Raw genomic sequence first — 20,347 nt, 5'->3', positions numbered from 1 at the left:
GCAAAATGGGGGACAGAGATCCTCCCACTAGAAAGAGTGTGAAAAGCAAAAAAGTCAGCCTCAAGAGACACCAATTATGTTACCACCTGAAACAGAGAAATCCTAATGTTGCCTATCCTGGACAGACAGAGGTTCTCCTAGATTTATGGAGGCTCTCAGCATACCATGCTTTGGCTGAAGCATTTCACTAGCCAGGCTAACACATTTTTTATTTCACTTGCAAGATTTGCTTCCCAGCATCCATCCATCTAAACCTCAAGCCCTGGTAAGATTATATTTGTATTGCTACAAATTTAGTTTAATGAGAGGGCAAGAATGAGTGGGCCGTGGTTCCCCACCTCCAGAAAGCCCAAAGACCAGTATGTGTGGGGAGTACACACAGTCCAAGCAGATCTGTACTCAGGAGTCAGCTGTAGAAGCCGTGATGGAGAAGTAGGGCAAAGTCACTCAGCTCTCAGCATAGAAAAGCCACCCCTGAGTGCACAAAGAGAAGAGTATCCTGCAGAGATTCACCTCCCAGTAGCTGTCAAATACAGAATTTTTCCACCCTTGATTAAAGCAGAAGCCCTAAATCCACAATAGAAGTGCCAACAAATGTTTTTCCCGGCAGGCTGAAAAATCAATAGAGCTTTCAGAAAATGCACTCTCTCCAAAGCATCACTGAGGAGGCAGAACAGAAATCATTACCCTTTACACTGACTGTGATGTAAGGATCAATGCACTGCCCAGCATCTTTCAGACCAATTTTCTCTATGTTGATGGTGAGTAACGTCATCCCGGGTTCAGATGGCAATCTGGGCAATAAAGTACCTGGAAAGAGTAAAGCATATTATTAACCCGTGTCATCTCACAGCAGAGGCCTCACTTGTCCCATCTTCTCTCAGAGAAGATGCTCTTCTTAGGGGGCTCAAACTCTAAAGATTCCCAACCCAGTAGTATATAGCACTATGGGAATGTCTGTGCACAGACACACAACATCCTTTGACAGATTTCAAAGCTCTCCCAGAAAAAACCCAGGACTGCCTCAAGTCAAATCAACTGATAAAAAAGCTAATGCCATAAGAATAGAGGAAAGCATTGTTCAAAGTGTTATTTCTTGTTGTCACGCAGAATAACCCATTCATGGAACTCAATTGATATAATTTTTGAGGATTAAATTTGGGAGGCTGCAATCTGCAATTTCAGGAGGTTTAGACACTTGACCAGGAGTCCCACCCCACTGAACATGACTTGGCACCACATTGAACATTTAGACTAGGAGATTAAGGAGGAAAATGGCATTGTTGGAAATTGCATAGCACATAAGGGAACCAGAAAATTGATGCTTAAGTAAGTTTTACTGGACTCTACCTAAAGGGGGCGGGAGGGGAAGTAAGTGTTTGCATACCCCAAGTTCCCTTCTGCCTAAAGGAAGGAGTTCACAGCTCTGCATTAAGAATATTTAGCATCAAAACTTGGGGGTCAGTATAAATGAATCCTCACACTGCTGAGGAAGACAGTGCAGTTGGCAAGAAATCCAGACTGTTCAAACTCACTAAAAGTCATGATATTCTGTCATCAAACATGGAGTAGGTTACTTCATGCTGAATTTAGCAAAAACTGGCACACTTCAAGCCCTTCTCCCCTACTGGATGAACAAGCACCAGCACAGAAAATACTCAGGGTCATGGGAAAGTTTGAGTTAAAGCTTCGGTTTTCTAATGAAAAAAAGAAGTTATCCTAAGGCTTGAGATCTAAGCAATGTAATAATTTCCTTTGACAAGTCCAATACGGGGGGTTTTTTTTGACACAATTTTTTCCTCTCATCTTCTTAAGGAGCAGTGGAACCACAAAGATTTTGTCTTATGAGAGATTGGCTTTGCAAGAGGGACCTTGCATTCTGCTCTGAGAACTACAGGCACAGCTTCAGCAGATTTCATGACCGTTCAAGATTTCATGACCATTCCTGCATCCAATCGCCTTCTCAGGATCACATGCAAGACTTGAATTCCCATCTCTGATGCTGTGTGTTTCTGTATTTCCTGTCCTGAGGAGACTCAGGGCCTGAAAACCACTGTGTCTGCAGACACCTCCCAACACAGCACAGCAGAGCTCAGCCCACAGTTCTGAGCAATGGGACAGGCTTCTGACTGCAGGGAGAAATGTTAGAGAGCAAACTTGGTAGAGAGCCCTCATTTCTGCAAAGCAGTTCATGCTCTAGTTAATCTTTCTGTTTCTTTCCTGAAGAGATGTTCAGATATAGAGTTCTTATTTCAATCTAAGTGAAGGCAGAAGCAAGCCTGTCTTCTCTTTGGCACAAACCTTTGCTTCACCCTATCTCAGTTGTCTCCTAAAAGCAGCATGAGCTGCTGCTCATGAGCCAGGAACAACTGCAGCCTTCAGCTTTCCTGTGCATCACTCCATGGGACTAGGTGATGTTGTGCTTGATAAAAAAATCACCTGAAAGATGCCTCAGCCTGGTGTTTACTATAAAAATAGTGGGTTAAGAGAAATTATTCTCTTCTTGAAGAACGTTTTCCAGAATGTGTGAAATTGCAGAGTTGCAACGGACAGAAGGGTCAAGCTCACTTCCAGGAGACAAGAGTAGGACAGAGTATTCATGGAACACTGTTTCCTTCCTGCCCTAGCAGGAGGAGCAGCCAAGCCAGCAGTGTACTAGAGCAGCTGACTGTGACCCATATCACATGAGCCACAGCCCCAGGCAGGCCTGGGGCTCTGCAGCCACTTCACCCAGCAGCCACAGTAGGTGACAGTGCCCTCTCTCTGGTACAGCTTTCCTGCCACCACAGCCTGGGCTCCTGAGCAGGCTCCCAACTGAGGCCTTTCAGGAGAAAAGTGCAGCCATGCCAGACACAACCACAGGGCATCTCTGCCAGAGGGGGATGGGAGCATCTGCAAATGAAGGAAGTGTCTTCCTCCAAGTGGGTTTCAGGGACAGACAGTGAGCCAGCCCAGCAGCCCACTGCCACCAACACACAGGCATTCAGGCTCTCCCCTCCCAAATCCCAGTTCAGAGAAAGGGAAAAAAAGTGCTGAGTCTTCTCCTGGGCTCACATTTCTTCCTGAAATGGCTCACAGAAGAGCACAGCACTGGAATAAAGTAATATATAATCACGAGAAAGGCAGGAAACCTTTGAGGCAGCAAGCCATTCATCAGTTCAGCTCCACACAGCACAGAAGTCTAACTACACAAATAATCTTTGTGAAAGATTTCCCATAAAATGTGTATTCCAGTAAATAAAATCCAGCTACACCTACCCTTGGCTACACCACAAACCAGAACATCTTCATTAGTACAGCAGGACTTCTAGAGAGCTGTTTGAATCAACAAACATGGCCTTCCCTTTTCTCCATATTGAAGACAAATGAAGACTAACAGACAGGTGCCCAGTACTGTGATTGTTACCAAAAATTGTATTGTGAGGACTAAGAGCTGTATGCAAAAGACCACAGCTACATGAACATGAGCACAGAAATTACTGTACATACTAAAAGGTTCTCATACCTTTGTTGGCTCCTGGGTTAGATGAATGGGGCAATGTGATAACGATGAAGCCGTGCATGGAGAAGACAAGACCATGGTCAGTTAGACAGTACAGTCACACACTATGGACTAAAGGCACATCAAAGCAAGGAGTGCAACACAACTCTGTCAGTTTGATAGCTGAAGTTCACTTTACTCATAAGGCTCAGCCCAGGGCTGCAAACTGCTTTTGTCTGAGACTTCCTGCTTTACTTGGGAGACAGAAGGCATCTCCATAAATTGATTTAACATGATGAATAACGTGGATCGAGACAGCAAATGTCAGCAATCAATATCACAAGATATTATAGCCTTTTTGGGAGTTTGGCATGAACAGGTGTAGACTGTGCATGTCCACATCAGGTCAGCCTGCAAGGGCCATATTCAGCACTGTGCTTGGGACCACATCTGAATATCGCCTGTTGTCTCCAGGCATAAGTAATGCAACACCCCAGCTCTTTTGATCATTATTCCAGTACTGGTTTCCTTACTTGTTATCTCATTTCTGAAATACAAAATTTGCCAGCTAGCTCTGAAACTAGAAACTTATTTCTTCTGCAAAGAAATTACACCAGGAACCTAAAGAACCTCTGTTGCAACATTTAAATTGTCAAAAGCTGAAGCTACAGGAAGACCTCTAGAATCTGTTGGTATATCCAGTTCTACAAGTGCTTTCACATGGACAAGGACTTAAGCCATGAAAACCAAAACCCGTTCTTTCTCTTCTCACAGCCTGGCTTCACTCTAAGCCACTGTCTCACCAAACAATGCAACACAAAAATAAGCAGCAACAACTTCTCACATCCCTAGGAGGATGTGCTGCTCCTTGCAGCAGGAACATTGCCACAATTTACATTTGAACACATTTGAAATGCTTCACATAGTTAAAGTGCACAGGATGAAAATAACTGAGTCAGGATTAAAGGCTAATTATTTGAGGTAGAGAGTACCACCCTCACAGGTTCTCCATACAACTGTTTCACAGAAAGATACTGTTTGCTGAAAAAAAAGTTCACTGGCCACCCTTGTGGTTCTCCTGTACAGCATTAGGGTTTGTTTACATGAACATGTAGCTTCCCAACCAAACTTTTCAAATCACAGGTGGAAAAATAAGCTTTTTAGAGCCAGAACTCAGAGATGCTACAGAGGCTGGTATGGCAAGGCTTGTGTGTACCCCTACCTGGAACTCTAGCAGGAAAAGAGTCTGGAGACCCTGCTCCAGCTCCTCCTTCCTCGTCATCCTCCTCAAACTCTAAGTGTTCCTCTTCTCCAGGTGCTAAAATCTTCCTGTAAAACAAAAAAAACAAGAAATGAGACCAACACTCACTCATCACCTGACTATCAATTCACAAGCCAGCCTCTGAGCATGGACAACACTCTTTAATGTAATTTCATACTTCTTAACTTCTACCTCTACCTACAGACTTTGACAGAAGTTGCAGGAGCTCAGAGCAATAGAAAGCACAGAGCCTAAAGCCAGGATATGATACTGTAAAGATCAGAGAGATGTAGGGATGTACCAAGTACTGATTTTGCCAAAAGCACGGTCTTGATTTTTAGTGGTACCTAGACAAACAGAATTCAAAAGTTCTTTTATTAACCAGTTTACACAAAGCAGTCTGGCAAGCAGATGGCTCTAGAAATGTTTCACATGCACACCAGGTCCAGGCCGTACTCCCTTTCAGGTAGATATCTGTACATGAATGTACAAGAAGTTCTCTCTTACCTGAGTGGGACAGGCTGAACATCAAAGGGGAACTCTTTATTGTAAGTAAGGATATTCTTTAAGACTGGAGAGAAGGGAAAAAATAAAAATCCATAGTCATAAACCAGCATTAATTCTACTACTTTGTACAGCTATGTCCATTCTGACAGCATCTTCACACACAAATAATAATATTTTAAAAATTATCAGATTATACAAAAAACACCCCTCTTCTCTCGTATTTCAAACACCAGCACAGCTATGACCAAAGCTGTATCACTATAACATTCAGACAGGTGAACTGCAACTGCAGTACAAGATCACTACTACCATACCCACATAGAGAAGATAAATGTGGCAATAACCAAAATCTTCATGAGAAAAAGCTACAGTTCCGGGGTGAGGGTATCAATTTTTGGTGGCTATTGAGAGCAGGGTGGTGGTGCTACTGGCATCAGCTCCAAACAGACTGAAACCTCCAGAGCTGACACACTTCAGCATATGTGGGTGTACATTCAGGCAGCCACCATGGGAGATCAAGTATGCTGCTAACACAAAGCTTTGGTGAGATTTTCTTCTTCTTCAGTCATGTGTTTAGGGGGTTTTGTTTGGTGGTGGTGATGGCTTTGTTTTCTTTTTATCTGCCCTTGTATGTCTGGGCAGATTGGTGAAATTCAGGTGAGATAAAGTACAATATCTGAGCACCAAGCCCCAGAGACATCGCCTATATTTTTAGCATTCCATGGAGAATGCCTTTGCCATTTATATTGGAAATTAATATCCCAGACTGGTAGGGGGAGCAGAGAGAAAAAAAACCCTGACTCCCCTCACAGAGCTTCACTTTGCAATAAGTAATCTCTGAGAAGAGGAATTCTCCCCTTGAGACTACTGAATGAGAACAAGACTCTTTTCAAACGATGTTCAGATTACACAAATACCAAGAGGTACTTAAATACCAGTTATGCTTAAGGAGCCATTGCCAGGCCCCTCTGCTTGAGCACACTACAACTCAGCCAGTGCAAGACAGCTTCCATGTCTGCCTTCACATTCCCATCAACCAGCCTGGGCTCCTGCATTAGCTTACCAGACACCATATCTGAATGCTCTAAGAATAAATTATCCCTCGGGGAAACTATAAAGAAACTAAAAAGTCTTTCAAGTCTTTACTCGTTCTGATTTTTTTTTCTGATTTCTGTGCTATGACATGAGAGGTTAATCAGTGCCTGATCCCAGCCAGACACAATAGATAAATACAGAGAAAGGTTTAAAGTGCCTTCAGTCAGAGCTGTGATGACAGACAAAACTGATGCCATGTCTCTCTCTCCAGAGACTTCTGCTGCTCTGATGGACCAGTAATGCAGATCTCAACATGAATCTTAAGAATCACAGCCACTTCCCACCAGAAAAGCAGCTGATCAACATCAGACAGTCACCATCCAGCACTGCTGAAGTTCAGGAAAATACGGGGATTTTTATTACTCTCAGAATTCCCCAGCTCTCAGAGAGATAAATCACATCAGAAACAGAAAGTGAAACTACCCCAGAAGGAAAACCTCAGTGAAGTGAGATCTCCTACAGATCACAGGTACATTAAACAGAAGAGACAGGTGTCACAGTAGCTCCTCTCCTGCTTTCCAAAGGTTGGTAAGTGCTAGACCCCTCTCTTCTAATAACCAGGTCCTCTTACGAGCAGCCCTTGAAAAAGCCCTCCTCGTAATTCACTTCAGGCATCACTAGAGGGCCCAAAGAGCTCTAATGACAAAAGCCCAGCAAGAGACAAACAGTTAGTTCTACAGCACCTAAAATCCTGCTGCTGCTGCCCGAGGCTGAGCACTCCTGTCCTGCCGGGATCAGATGTGGTGCTGAATGTTCAGCTCAGAAGCAGAACCTCTTGCTGCACAAAGTTGTGGCTCAAGTTATTAAAAAGCTTTCAATTCTTGTCTCACCACCAATGGCAAATAATTTTGCAAAGTTGTCACACAGCAATTTAAGTGCTCCTTTAAAGATCAACAGGATAAGCAGCAGGCCCACCACACTCAGCTTGGTGAAACACTTATTCAAAGCCACTAAAAAAAAAAAACCTAAGCAATAAAACTTTGAGGAAAAGGAAAATCCTCTTTGCATCTACCACAAGTGTAAGCTTCAGTTTATTAAAATAAAAATAGCAGATCACAGGAAAAAACAAATAGGTTAATATGAACAGGAATCTCCCTTATAATGCTGTGTAAGACATCCAAGCTTCAAAAGGTTGGTTTGGGTTTTTTTGGATCTCTGTTTTGTTTTCACGACCACAATTCACCTCTGTGAGAAAGAGCCCTTCCCCTCTGCAATGTTGCTGCTTGAGAACGTGATTCCCAGAAAATTCTCCACAAGTGCAATTAATGGGTAGATCCCAGCATCATGGCCTCCACCTATATTACATTTCCAACAGAAATCTTTTAAAAATACTGTTCTGCAGGCTCTTGTGCAGAAGTTGTCCTTCCTTTTGTGACTTTGGACAGCGTCACTTCGATTTGCATAGAATCACAGAATCTCCTGAGTTGGAAGAGACCCTCAAGGATCATCACAGTCCAACTCCTGGCCCTGCACAGGACACCCCAAAGGTCGTACCACGAGCCTGAGAGCATTGTCCCAACACTTCTTGAACTCTATCAGGCAAGTGCTGTGACCACTTCCCAGGGGATCCTGTAGCAGTGCCCAACCACCCTCTGGGTCTAGCACCTTTTCCTGATCTCCAACCTAAACCTCTCCTGACAACTTCAGACCATTGCCTCAGGTCCTGTCACTGTCATCACAGAGCAGAGGTCAGTGCCTGGCCCTCCTCTGCCCCTCATGAGGAAGTTGTAACTGCAGTGAGGTCTCACCTCAGTCTCCTCCAGCCTGAACAGATCAAGTGACCTCAGCCACTCCTCATAAGGCTTCCCCTCAAGGCCTTTCACCATCCTCACAGCCTGATTTTATCAGCAGTTGGCTCTCTCTTGAAAGATTTCAAAAGAAATTATCAACATAAGCCAGAAGGTCAGGACACATTAACTTAGTAAAGACCACTGTCCACTTAGATTTTCTGTGACAGTGATTTTTTTCTGATACCTGTACTGACTTGTTTTTGAATAGACAACATAAAACAATTCAGGCACCACACTCCCCAGTACAACCCAGTATCCACTTGTCTTATAATTATCACCCAAGCACAAGGGATGCCCCAGACTGTCCATTTGTACTGTGTATTCTAACACTGGTATAAACTTCCACAAAGAAATGGATTTGTGAGATCCAGTGTGTTAACAATGAATTCACACAGTGCAGCCTCAAAAGAACTATTTGTATGTATGGAACCTCCTGTAGCATTATTCCAGCACAAACTATTCAGTGACAAATCCTATAAACAAACAGAAGTAGCCAACTGCTCCACTTTCCAAGCTGCATGAAATGCAAGCTCAAGCAGGAAAAGTTAGAACTCGACAACACAAGATTAAGGGGGAAAAAAAAAAGTAAATCTAAGGGCCCTGGTTGTTATAACAACACCAAAACCATTCTGACAGCTTCAGGCACGAAAGTAATTAAAACAAGCCAAATTGTGTGAATAGCTGTTTTGTATGAATAGCTGTTTTTGTTCCACCCTCATGGAATGGCTTGACCTAACAAAGGAATCACTTATTTGCATTGCCAGCCCAGATTTTTTTAGCTTTTTCTGGTGGGATGCAAAAGAAAATTGACAACATGCAAATTAAAACACTTCACGGTGCATTTTATGAAATGGCTGGTATTGGCCTGATTAAGATTTACTCTATTCAAGATACATTTAAAAACCATAAAACAAAGGCACAATTCAGAGAGAAAGAGGCCAGAACCATCCAAGTAAGACAGCAGCATTAGGAACAGCAATGTTCGATTGTTGTTGTAGAAGCACCCGTTCTCCTCCAAGGAAAATAACTCAGTGTATTTGAAAACTGATGGCCACACACTCTTCCTCAGTTTTAATATAGTTGCTTGTTGTATGAGGTGTGGGCTGAATGCACTTCACACTGCTGAGCAGTTTTTTTGCCAGCTAAAAATCAATTCTCTGATGGAGGGCAAGATAAGCAACTGGGCTGTTGCACCATAATTGAAATTTTGGACAGGATTCCAGTCTCTCTTCCATCATTCAGTCACTCACAGGGCATTTGCACAATGGAGTCTAAAATCCACAGTCATTCAATGATTACAACATTTTAAATACTTTGTAAGCAGAGAGCAGCAGTATCTATACAGAAAAATCCCAAGTCAGAGGATTCAGAGGGCAGACATGTAACATGTAGAGTAAGGAAGACCGAATATCCCAACACACAGTTAAACCCTTTCCTGAGTTAAGGTCTTCACCCATAAGACTCAGCAGTTTTGTAACACACCTTCACTTTTCACTTTCAGGGAAAAGTTTAAGAGCATTTGGACTCTACATTTTGGTAAAGATATTAGGAAGCTTAGCTCAGTGCACCACTTCTTAACAAGCTCCCTTGTAGGATCCTCTGCAGAGAAGCTCAACCTACTCATGAAGGGGAAACACTTGCCTGCCCGTCATATTTTTCCCCAAGATGCTGCTTAATGTTACAATTGTGTCATAAGCAAAATAAAACCAACTTCAGTCAGTGTGAAAGAAGCTCTTCCACATTTCCTGTTCCCTGAAAATTGAAGAAACATTAACATTCAGGATAATATTGTGTAGATGTGGAAGCTCTAATCATAAGGATGCTTTGAGAACAAAACAGCCAGTGTTACAGGAAGGAAAATGAAGCAGATAAATAGATACTTCCTATATGAAAAAGTTATTTCTGGATTGCCATACCAAGACCTGACCCAGGATCAGTTGGGGAAAAAACATCACACGAAACCCTTCAAAGACTGACTCACATCCTCACTTTGACTCTCAAATTCTTTGGTCTGGTAGCATTACAGTGGGAGGTGATTGGCTACCATGAGCACAAGTTAAATATTTTCAGAAGGAAAAATAAATGTCATACTGCAAGAAGGAAGACCACAAAGCGTTGAAATACAGTTCAAATAAGAAATGTGCAGGTAAATTATATAATGTACTACTGATAGCTTAAAATACTGCTTTGTGCAAAAATTAGCAGTGCCCAAATTGCTTATTTGAAAATGATGGTGAATATATTACCTGAAGCATTTGTGTTACTGTACTTTTCAATTACTTGCATTACATTCCTTAATACACATCAAGTTTTGTCTGCTGTCCTAAAGCCAGCATCACTGTTGAGCTGCAATGTGGTTAGTCAGTATTCCTGCTTGCATGATGCATGATGTCATGATAAATGGCACTCAAAATACAAAGATACCACTTACTTGGTTCCAACTTCTTCAGATCCTCAAGCTTAAACTCATCCTGCGACTGGGTGGACTAGGACAGTACAAAGAAAGAGTCAGATCTTGGGATGCATCTTCCTCTCATGCAGATGTACCATATCTCAGAATAAGCATGCAAGGTGCTTCCTTTGCTCAAGCACACCAAGTTACTACAAAGCTACATCCCCCCAAAAATATCTCCCCAACAAAAGGCAGGTTCACAGGTGAGGCAGAGACTATGTTACTTCTCACTAATTAAGAACAGACTTATCCAATATTCCAAGCTCTAATGCAAGGTAAGTATTTTTAAACCAACTAGTTGTAAATTCTTACTTACTGCACACTGGAACATTCACATTTCAAGACATGTGTCCAACATTGTGACACTGGCAGAAATTACAGTACACAGGATGATCTTGACAAAACTCAGCCAAGAACTCACTGAAAATAGAAGAGGAATTCCCATCTTTCTTTTCTCCTCCTCTGTCTGTAGCACATACATGTTCTCAGTAAACCTATCTGACTAACTCAACAGAGAAATTTCTTAATTTTTTTTTATTCTGAAGTAGCTCACCAACAGTTTGGTAAGATTAGCTTATTCTGAGATAAGTGGCAGAGCTGGCATAAAAAGAAGTGGAAATAAGAGGATTGGCACTGGACATTCTCCTCTGAGTACATGGTCAGGTCTTGCCTATTATGTCATTGCACCCTTGGCACCCCTTAAGATTGCCCATTGTTTTCAACATTTAAGGTCCAACAAGGTTTTTTCGTTGATTTTGTCCAAGAGTGAACAGGTACCTTCTGCAAGACTGTGTAAGGATACTAAAGCAGCTATATCCTCAAAGTTAGGAGAGTGGGAAAAGATACTCTCACTAACTGCTTTAACCTCTGCTAAGAAACCATAACCTCCCCAAGTTATGCAAGAAACTTTTACCCTCTCAAAAGGTTACAAAATCCTTGACTTACTACTGGTGAATCAACAGCAAGGAAGGCTGTTCTTACATAACATCATCTCTCCAGCTTGCCAGGTTATGACATGGCTGCAGCTTCTGGTGCTGCTCCCAGATGTGACCTGACCCACAAAGCAGTTCCACAGTGGAACATGCAGGCCCTCATCAAAGTCACAGGGACGCCAAGCAAATGCAACACTTCAAACACCCCAGGTTGGCTCAAAATAGAATAACAGGTAGAGGTAACCAAATAATTCTTCAAATTCTACACAGCCTTGAGACTGGTCAGCCCCCATCTTGTAAGTCCAGCCTCTCAGATAATTGAAAGCAGCACCTTATCCAGCAACATGAAGCACTTGGTAGTGCTGCTGGGAGTAACTTGATACAAAATTTGCCTGTCATCACTCTTTCTTGGCAAAGAGGTAATCCAGTAACCCAAGCTTTGATTCATCCCTTCCCCATCCACGGCCTTTTGGAAATTTCTCTCATTTGCTTTTTGTTTTGGGGATAAGCATGTGCTGAGAAAAAACGATATCCACTCCCATGACATCTAATTTCAGTCTAGAAAAAAGCCCAAAGTGTTATTACAAATTATTGTTTTCCCACCTTTTCCTAGAGCACTGCCAGTTTTCATGACTGCTAAAAAATAATTTTTATTCTATACACACATTCTTCTTTGCGGTATATTATGATTTGTGAAGCAGTTGAATAAGTTTAAGGGTCATTCTGGTGATCTTTTTAACCTTGCACACAGGCTAGGAAAAGAAACTAAACAGTCCTGAAGGATGAAAATGAGGCAAAGAACCAAAGACACAAGATGTGGAGCTAAATTCCTGTACAAGCACTAATAGATGTTCATACAAGCACTTGCAGTCTTTTTTAAGGCAGCCACCTGAGCCATCACAATGACAACCTGGAAATTCCAAGTGTTCACTCCATTTTCAGAAGTTTGGGTATTTCTGAAGACAGTAAACAAATTTTAAAAAGCTCTACAGTTACCTGCTGCTAAAGTATGAAGTCAGGAAAAAGAGCTATACCTGTAAAGCTGCACTCCTCAGTTCCAAGCATGTTGCAATTTTAGCTATGGTTTTCTGAAAGGGAAAATAAAATAATTAAGTACTGAAACTGTATTTGTCCAGATGGACACTTTTAAAGTATGTAAACACAAACAGTTGCACTTTTTTGCAAAGATTTCAGGTCTATTGTTCAGTACCACACCATTCAGCACCAGAAGCTTTTTTTTATAGGCAAGCAGGATTTGCTGAAAGCACAACAGATGAAAGATATCTGCCACTTAACTCCCTTCCCACAGCCCAACAACACAGATGGGGGTCATTCACTCTGCAGAAACTGTAATATTGCCTATCACATCATAAACTGTTTATAAATTCAACTGCTCTCAGGTGATAGAGGACTGCAAAAAAAAAATAAAAATTCCAAGCCAAGCAGTGTATTACCTCCTGAGAACCTGAGTGGTTTGTGCTGATTTTCCCTTTCAGGAGCCAGGCCTACAGCTCCTCTACCAAGCTCCCAAGCTCAGCAGACCAAGTCCACCCACATTAGACATTACTGCAGCCCAGTATTTCAGCCCTAAAAAAACACAGCCCACTCCTGTGGGTTTTGGTGGGAGAGGAAGTCTAAAGGTGGATTATGTTTATAAATCTCTATTTTTGTGATTTTAAGATATTTAAACTCTGAGTGAATCATGCAATATATGCCTGAATTCAAACTCGTTAGCAATCTAAAACATCTGTGAGCAGAACTGTGAAGTAATTTCTCATTTTCATTTAAAAATGTAGAAGAGAGAAAAGGACTTCAGAATAGCCCATTGCAAGCAGTCTTGCTTTGAAGACAGTTTTAAGCTTTTATGTCTCAAAAAGTAAGATGCTCCAGCAAGTTACATTTGTTTATGTTACTGACAGCTGAAAGGAGGAGTTAAGACTTCTATTAGTGACATCAAGTGACATCACAACTCCCCAGTGTATTTTTCCTGACCATCACAAGTTTGTTCATTGACTAAAACCTTTTTGTGAAGAAAAACTCAGGCCATCTGCAGAAATAAGGGCCAGATAAAAACACAAAATACTCTGTGGAACATTTATAGGGCAAGAAAACCAGCAACAATGAAGCTATAATGAAAAGCGGTTTACTTTCAAATTAAAATTAAATTTCCCCCCAGATGAAATAAGTAAAGTATACATAAGCACCTGTAACTCATTCTCTCCTTTTAAATCCAGCAGTATAAAAACAGCTCCTCCACAAGCTGGATGCAAAGGTAGGAAAAGATTTCCTAGAGCACAATTCTAGCATCAAATAACTTCAAGAGTATGGGCACCTGGCAAGCTATGCAGTGTCAATTAAATCCAAAAGGAAGGTTATATTCTTTGGACTCCAAGAGGTTGATAACAGCAGATAAAAACTAGGCAAGGTACCTCCCCCGTCACCTGTTCTGGCTCTCCTGCAAAGGGATGTCACAAATCCTTCTCAATCAGCTCCTAGGCCCCCAGTAGTTTCAACAGGCTGGGATAAAAACTATGTGACTGCAGTTTCAGTTTACCTTAGGCCACACTGAAAGCTGAAAGAGTTTGGGAGCTGAATCATAAGTAGATCACACATCAATACCTCAAGGGCAGAGCCAACAGCTGGAGTGTGCAAAAGCCTCAGATAACTGTTTTTGATCTGCCGCCACAGGCTCATCAAAGTTTTTGAAGCCATTTCTCCCCAGCTGGCATCTCCCCATTGTTACAACATGGCACTAGGCCAGACTTTACATCTTCGTCATTTTTATCACTGTCCATTGTATGGAGCTCTTTCAAAAACTTTAGTTCTTCTGAGCACCTTCCCAGAGAACAGCGAGTGATGCCTATTAACACAGGACATACTGTTCAGTCAACAAACTCCCTCCTCCCCCAAAAAAATTCTGCTACACAACAGAGACCTGTGACTGTATTTCCAGCACAGCTTGGAAAAACATAGGTATTTGGAAATGGAAAAGAACACATAGAGTCCAGAGCTCACTTTGAGACTTTCAGACCCACACTGCATACTGTTGTGGATTTATTTGCATGTACTGCCAGGCTGGGTGGGAGGACACCAAGTGGTACTGCAGAAGCAGATCCTCAGTCCCTAGAATGAGAACACACTATATCAATCTAATCAGCTGCAGTATAGCAAAAGGAATTCCTTTTTATATTTGTGAGCATCTGAAAAAATATATTTGCAAAGGTAGATTCTTAAAGAGGAAGGTGTGAAATAATGGATAAAAGAAAGGAATCCACAGGTTCCCTGGGGAAGGGAGGAGAATCTCTGAGGTTTGACTACAGCTCCAGCATTTGCAAAAGTCCAGCTGTTCCAATGGTTTGGGTGTTGACTGCTGAGCAAAGAGCATGCCCATTCTGTGTGAGATCAAAACTCCTCCACTTGCACAACAGAAAGAGAGCTATGAATTTGCAGGGTACCAGCACATAGCACAGTTTCCATGATCCACCACAGAACAAGAACATGCGAACAAATTTTCACCTGGCTCTGTCCTTTCTGGTCTCTCCTTAAGCCCACACCATAAATTAGATCTCAGAAGCACTGCTCAGACCCTATCTTTTTTGTCAATTCACCAGTAAATTCAACCACTCCACTATTCCCTATCCCGCAGATTTGTAACTGTGTGTTCTGAGAACTGCCCAAACTAGGAATCTCTTCACAGAACAAAGAGCAATACAAAATGTGTGTCCTCTGGCTCCTGGGGGCTGAAGGGCAATAATGGCTCTAGAAACAGATTAATTGAAGAGAGTTTGGGAGTCTTAAAATAGTAAAGAATAGGTTTTATATGGAATCTATTGAAATATGGCAAGCTCCCAGCAGGCATTATTCATAACTATTTTTTTAAGGGACCACACCCAACCCAAAAGTTAAAAATGCAGCTAAACACTGCTGTCATTTTCAGCTGCAACTATCCCATGCAAAGGCTCCTTTTTGCAGCAGGGAAAACTTCTGCATCTCATTAGAAAGACTGAAGTCATAATTAACTTTGCTAGTTTAAAATAGTTTAGACTCAGTTTCATGTAAACTTGTGATTAGAATGGGGAAAAGTCAGTTGATCTCGTAGTCAAGGTTTCTTCAGAGCAGTTGTTTGAGTAATGACTGTGCTAACTGTAATGCAGGCAAAGTTGTTTGCACAAACACAGAGCCAGAGCAGAGCTTGGCTTTAACTGGAGTTTAGGCTGTTAGAAGACCAGTAGTTTAATGAATCATGCTAAGACTCTTCAACAGTGCTCATATTTCAGCAAGTTATCATTGCTTCAAAAGCAGGATTTTCTAACACTGATGAGAACTCAGCATAGCACAAAAACAGTTACACGAGAAGCAACAACTGTGGTTGGAAGAGGGCTTTAAAGGTCACATTTATTGCACAGAGAACTGGGTGAGAGTAACTGTAGCTGGAAGCAAGCTGATAGACATGGCCAAACCTAACTTGAACAATTCCTATCACAAAACACAGTGGCTGATCATGAATGAAGATGGGATTTTTAGAGAATGGGGATAAAACAAAGAACAGCAGTATTCAAAATGTTAAGACTGAGGTAAATTCACCAGTAGCTCTATCTCTTAGTATTCCATACATGCTGCCTCTAGGAGACAAAACTGTTGCACAGCCTCTTTATAGCTGTTGAAGGGAGACTAAACACAATGATTTTCTGTTTACAGGATCTGCAAAGAAATTCTTCAATAAAATTCACAATCACTAATGAAGATTCCAGCACTGTCAATTACGCAAGACAGAGCCTTCCCTAAGGACTAGAACTCCAGAATTATGTCCAGCAATAGCTATAAGATGACAACCCATCAGAATTTGAAAATACAGGAGTGAACAACAAAATATGGAGTCTGCTCTCTCAAGGCAAGTAGCATACAGTATTTCAAAACTGATCCTTTAGAGCAAAAATTGAAAGATACGATTATTTAAAAGCCTGAATTCATGCCATAAACAATACATGTATTAGAAGATAAATGATAACTGGCTCACAGGATGGCCAGGAAAGAAACTGGTGGTATCTGTCAAATCTTCTTAGATTAACAGATTGTATGATTACATTAGCAAGTAACACACCATCAATTTTTGTGTGGCCATATCTGCACTGTAACGCCACCTGCGATGCGTGAAATAAACCAAATTGTGGTAAAAGTTCATACAGACAGATAGGGATCAGGATTTGAACCTGGTCTTGTCCTTTCTCTGCAGCTGTAAAGAAAGTAGCATCCCTTTGGATCACTGTTGAAATCTACCTTCCCCACAGGGCAGGTCAAGAAACAACAGCCTCACAACAATTCTCAGCAGTATGTATGGTCCTTTGGAAAACAGATGACTGAAAATCTACAAAAAGACTGCAATGAGGGTAGGACAAGCAAGTAAGAAATCATAATTAGCTTCATGGCCTTTCAATCTATGAAATTCTGCACATAGCCTTGGCCAGTGACATCAGATAAGCAAACTCTGAAAGTTACAGACTCTTCCGCAGTTAAAAAAAAAAAGAAAAAAGAAAAAAAAAGTGGCTCTTATGAAATATACATAATGAGTATGAGAAAGTCAAGCTATTAGAGACAGAGATTTTTGGGAACCAGGAGGAAAAAGCATGCACTGGCAGGAGAACAGATGAGCAAAAGTTACTGATTTGTAGCTGATATTTGGAAGGGCAGCAAGGAAGAAGATACATTTCTATTTAATCAAACTTCTTGTAAACCCAGCATGCATCAAGCCCTCCAGCCACATGCCACATGAATGATATTAGTGATGATAGTAATTAGTGGTAATCATTAGATGATACACTGGCTGAGGTCCTGCAGAAATATAGAAGACCAGCACAGCAAGGAGCTCTACATCAGAGATTTTGCTATGCAAGTTTTAAGTGTTTTTTCTAAGCAATAGCAAGACTCTGGTCACAATTTTTTTTTGTGACTAGCATTCCTCATGGTAGAAGAGATAAAGTGTTCTTTCAACAAAATGTGGGGGAATTGGTTTGTGCATGTGGCTAGTGAATCAGGCACTGCTATTTGATAACCAGACTCAAAGATGCAGTTCATCAGCCACTTAATGATCTGCAAAAACCAGTAAGTGATAAAAATGCCATCCTCTTTTATAAATTATATCAGGTTTGGAAACGGGTATCACTCTGCTAGGATGTAAAACCACCACCCATTACTTTTTTTCTTTTCAGAAGATTGTTGCCTTAAGACATGACAGCACTTGTGCACGAAACATCTGAGGTCAGTTATCTTCACTTCCTGAGCCCCCCAGGCCTTCCCTCATGGCTGACCTCATTCACTTCCACAATCTGGTCCAAGGTCCTTTTCATAAGACTCAGGGAACATCTGGAGGCAAAGCCCTGTGTGGTTCTGGTTCCCATACTCACAGGAGATGATGTCTCCACAAGTGAGATTAACAGCTTCGCCTTCATGAAGTAACTACATTTTCAAAAGTCTCCACAGAGGGGAAACACGCAGTAAAGATGACTCTAGCTGAGAATGATGGAGAAAGCTACCAGCAAGGGAGGGAGAGCAGAAGCATTCAAGGAATAAACAGCTGTCCAACATTAACAAGGCTCTCATAGCTTACAGTTCAGGAAAAGTGGACCAAATCCTTCTCCAAAATTATGGCTCTGTTTAAGGCACTCATGAGCTTTATCATCTTTGCAGAAGATAAGCAGAACATGGAAGACCAGGTCTTTGCTTTTCATATTGGTACACATCAAGAAAACAGCTACAAACATCTCTCAGAGTCTATATAAAGGTGAGTTGCTTTGAGCTTCTTTACACACATCAAGTTCATCTCGAATTTCTGTAGCCAGCACCTGTTTTCAGGACTTACATTCCCAGGCACATCTCCCATTACTCTAGCATCCTATTATTACCATTGGCGAGATTCTGAGCTAGCAAATGTCTATTTTCAGGTAACAGCATTGCTCAACCAAGTGATCTTATGACAGGGAAATCTGGAAATGCATGTCTCTTGTTTTTTATTCCTAAAATATACATGCCTTTATAGAAGACAAGGAAATTTAGCAGGACCTCATATCTCAAAAGATTTTACTTTTCAGTAAATGTTTGAGTGCATGAGTTCACTTAAATCCCACTACAGAACTGCAGTAGCATGTTGCTGGGACAAGAAACAGCCTTTTCAACTGAGGGGAGAGAGGGAGGAGTAAAGAAATTTCAATATTTTGAAAGATTATAAACAAGTAACATTCTAAGAGGCTGCTAGGGAGTATTCTGCCTGCCAGGACCCTTCCCTGTCAGGTGTTACATGTTAAGCTTTCATCCCCCTCACACACCCTCAATGTCTGCAATTCAAGATGTTTTGTATTCAGAACTCATGACATAAATTGTGCCAATGTTGAATAAGTAAGTTATCAAACATTACTCCAAAAAAAAAAAACCAAAAAAAACACCCAGGTTATGAAGGATTCTGGCCAGCATGCCTAACATTCAATAGCAGAGCAGAGCATTCCTCACATCTAATGACAGCAACCATTTTAGCCACGCTGGGCTCTGTTTCTGTTTGCGTATATTGCAGGAGGAAAAAAGATCTCATAAGGCTCTGGCCTGCAAGATAAAAAATCATAACACACATCAACATCTATGAGTCAAGCCCCTTGCCTGAGCAAACAGCAGTACTCACCTTTTGATCTTCTGTGAATTCCGAGTTGTTGTGCTGAGACTGCGCCTCTTTCTGGAGGTGCCTTGCTAATCTGGATGGGGAAAAGAAAATTGTAGAGTGGAAACACAACACAAACACACACACACCCCAGCTCCAGAAAATGTGTTAGCCAAAAGGTTCACAGACCAAAGAGGTCTGGGTTGGTTTTATTGTTGTGTTTTTGGTTTGTTTTTGTCCTTTGAAACAGTTTTCTATAGTCATGGTAGCCCATACTTAAGAAAACACCCCAGAAGGTGGACAAAGTGTGCAACTACATTAGGCAGGAAAGACTAATGCATCGTGAAGGGAGAACAGGTAAGAGGGTCCTTTTAGCCAAAAGCCCTTTTTACAAGCACTGACTTTTTTCCTCTCACAACCCCCTTCTTTTATAATAACAAACCCCAGCCTTTGTGAAGACCCGCTGTGGTGCAGTCCCACATGCATTTCCCAGGGAGCGGCTGAGGCGAGTGGGATGCCGGGGGTCTCGGGTGAGGGCGCCCTAAGCCGTGGCACACACTCCCAGCTCTGGAAGCCAGGCACAGGGCGGCTTGGCCCAGGCTCTCAGGGTGGATCCGCTCACATTTGTGCCTGTCAGCATCACAGGCGGAGCACAAACCCCACCCCTTGTCATCACCAAGGCAGGAGTACCAAGGGGTTTGGAAAGTAACAGTAAGCAAACAGCTCGAGAAAGCGAAAGGAAGCTGGAGGGAAGCTACGGGAAGAGTTACAGTTTCCGTCCCGGGAGGAAGGAGGACATTAAACAAGCAAAACTTCTGGGCAATTGTTGCCATTCCCTGTAAATAATTTTTTTTACAAGCAGAGAGAGAGAGAGGACAGGGGTTGAGGGGAAACCCAGGGACATCACAACAGGCTTCCTCCTGGAACCTCACAAGTTTGCCCTGTGAAAGGGACTCTACTTCTCTCCACCACTGCTGTGGGCATCGGCCCAGCTTTAGGAGGGGTTTATAAAATACATACATCAAGATGCATCCAGCAGGACAGTTTGTTGTCAAAGGCTGTGGCAGGAACAAAAATTAGAACTCAACTGCTTTGCTTTTCCTCAAAATCAGCTCTCAAAAAATGTTCATACTGATTGAGGCCACTATAGCTTTTAACTCTCACCAGGGAAAATACAACCAAACAGA

General features: G+C 41.9%; 1 protein-coding gene across 2 annotated transcripts in view; it reads right to left on the bottom strand.

Annotated features, from left to right (window-relative positions):
• The window catches only part of AIDA (axin interactor, dorsalization associated), a 28,795-nt gene that overhangs the window by 5,692 nt on the left and 2,756 nt on the right, over window positions 1-20,347 (bottom strand). The window contains exons 2-8 of one of the 2 annotated variants that reach the window (XM_014252869.2): window positions 19,185-19,254; window positions 12,553-12,606; window positions 10,566-10,620; window positions 5,250-5,313; window positions 4,704-4,810; window positions 3,506-3,517; window positions 688-810 (exon numbers count right to left, since the gene is read on the bottom strand). In XM_014252869.2, coding sequence (XP_014108344.1) covers window positions 688-810; window positions 3,506-3,517; window positions 4,704-4,810; window positions 5,250-5,313; window positions 10,566-10,620; window positions 12,553-12,606; window positions 19,185-19,254 — 485 coding nt within the window. The remainder of the gene's footprint in view (window positions 1-687; window positions 811-3,505; window positions 3,518-4,703; window positions 4,811-5,249; window positions 5,314-10,565; window positions 10,621-12,552; window positions 12,607-19,184; window positions 19,255-20,347) is intronic. The other variant, XM_005523311.3, reaches the window with a different exon arrangement.

Source organism: Pseudopodoces humilis, chromosome 3 (genome assembly GCF_049639895.1).
Source record: "Pseudopodoces humilis isolate 2021_Gansu_Grassland_sample_001 chromosome 3, ASM4963989v1, whole genome shotgun sequence".
Classification (NCBI taxonomy): Eukaryota; Metazoa; Chordata; class Aves; order Passeriformes; family Paridae; genus Pseudopodoces; species Pseudopodoces humilis.
The sequence above is the reverse complement of the archived record's forward strand: the minus strand, read 5'-3'. Positions and strand labels throughout refer to the sequence as shown.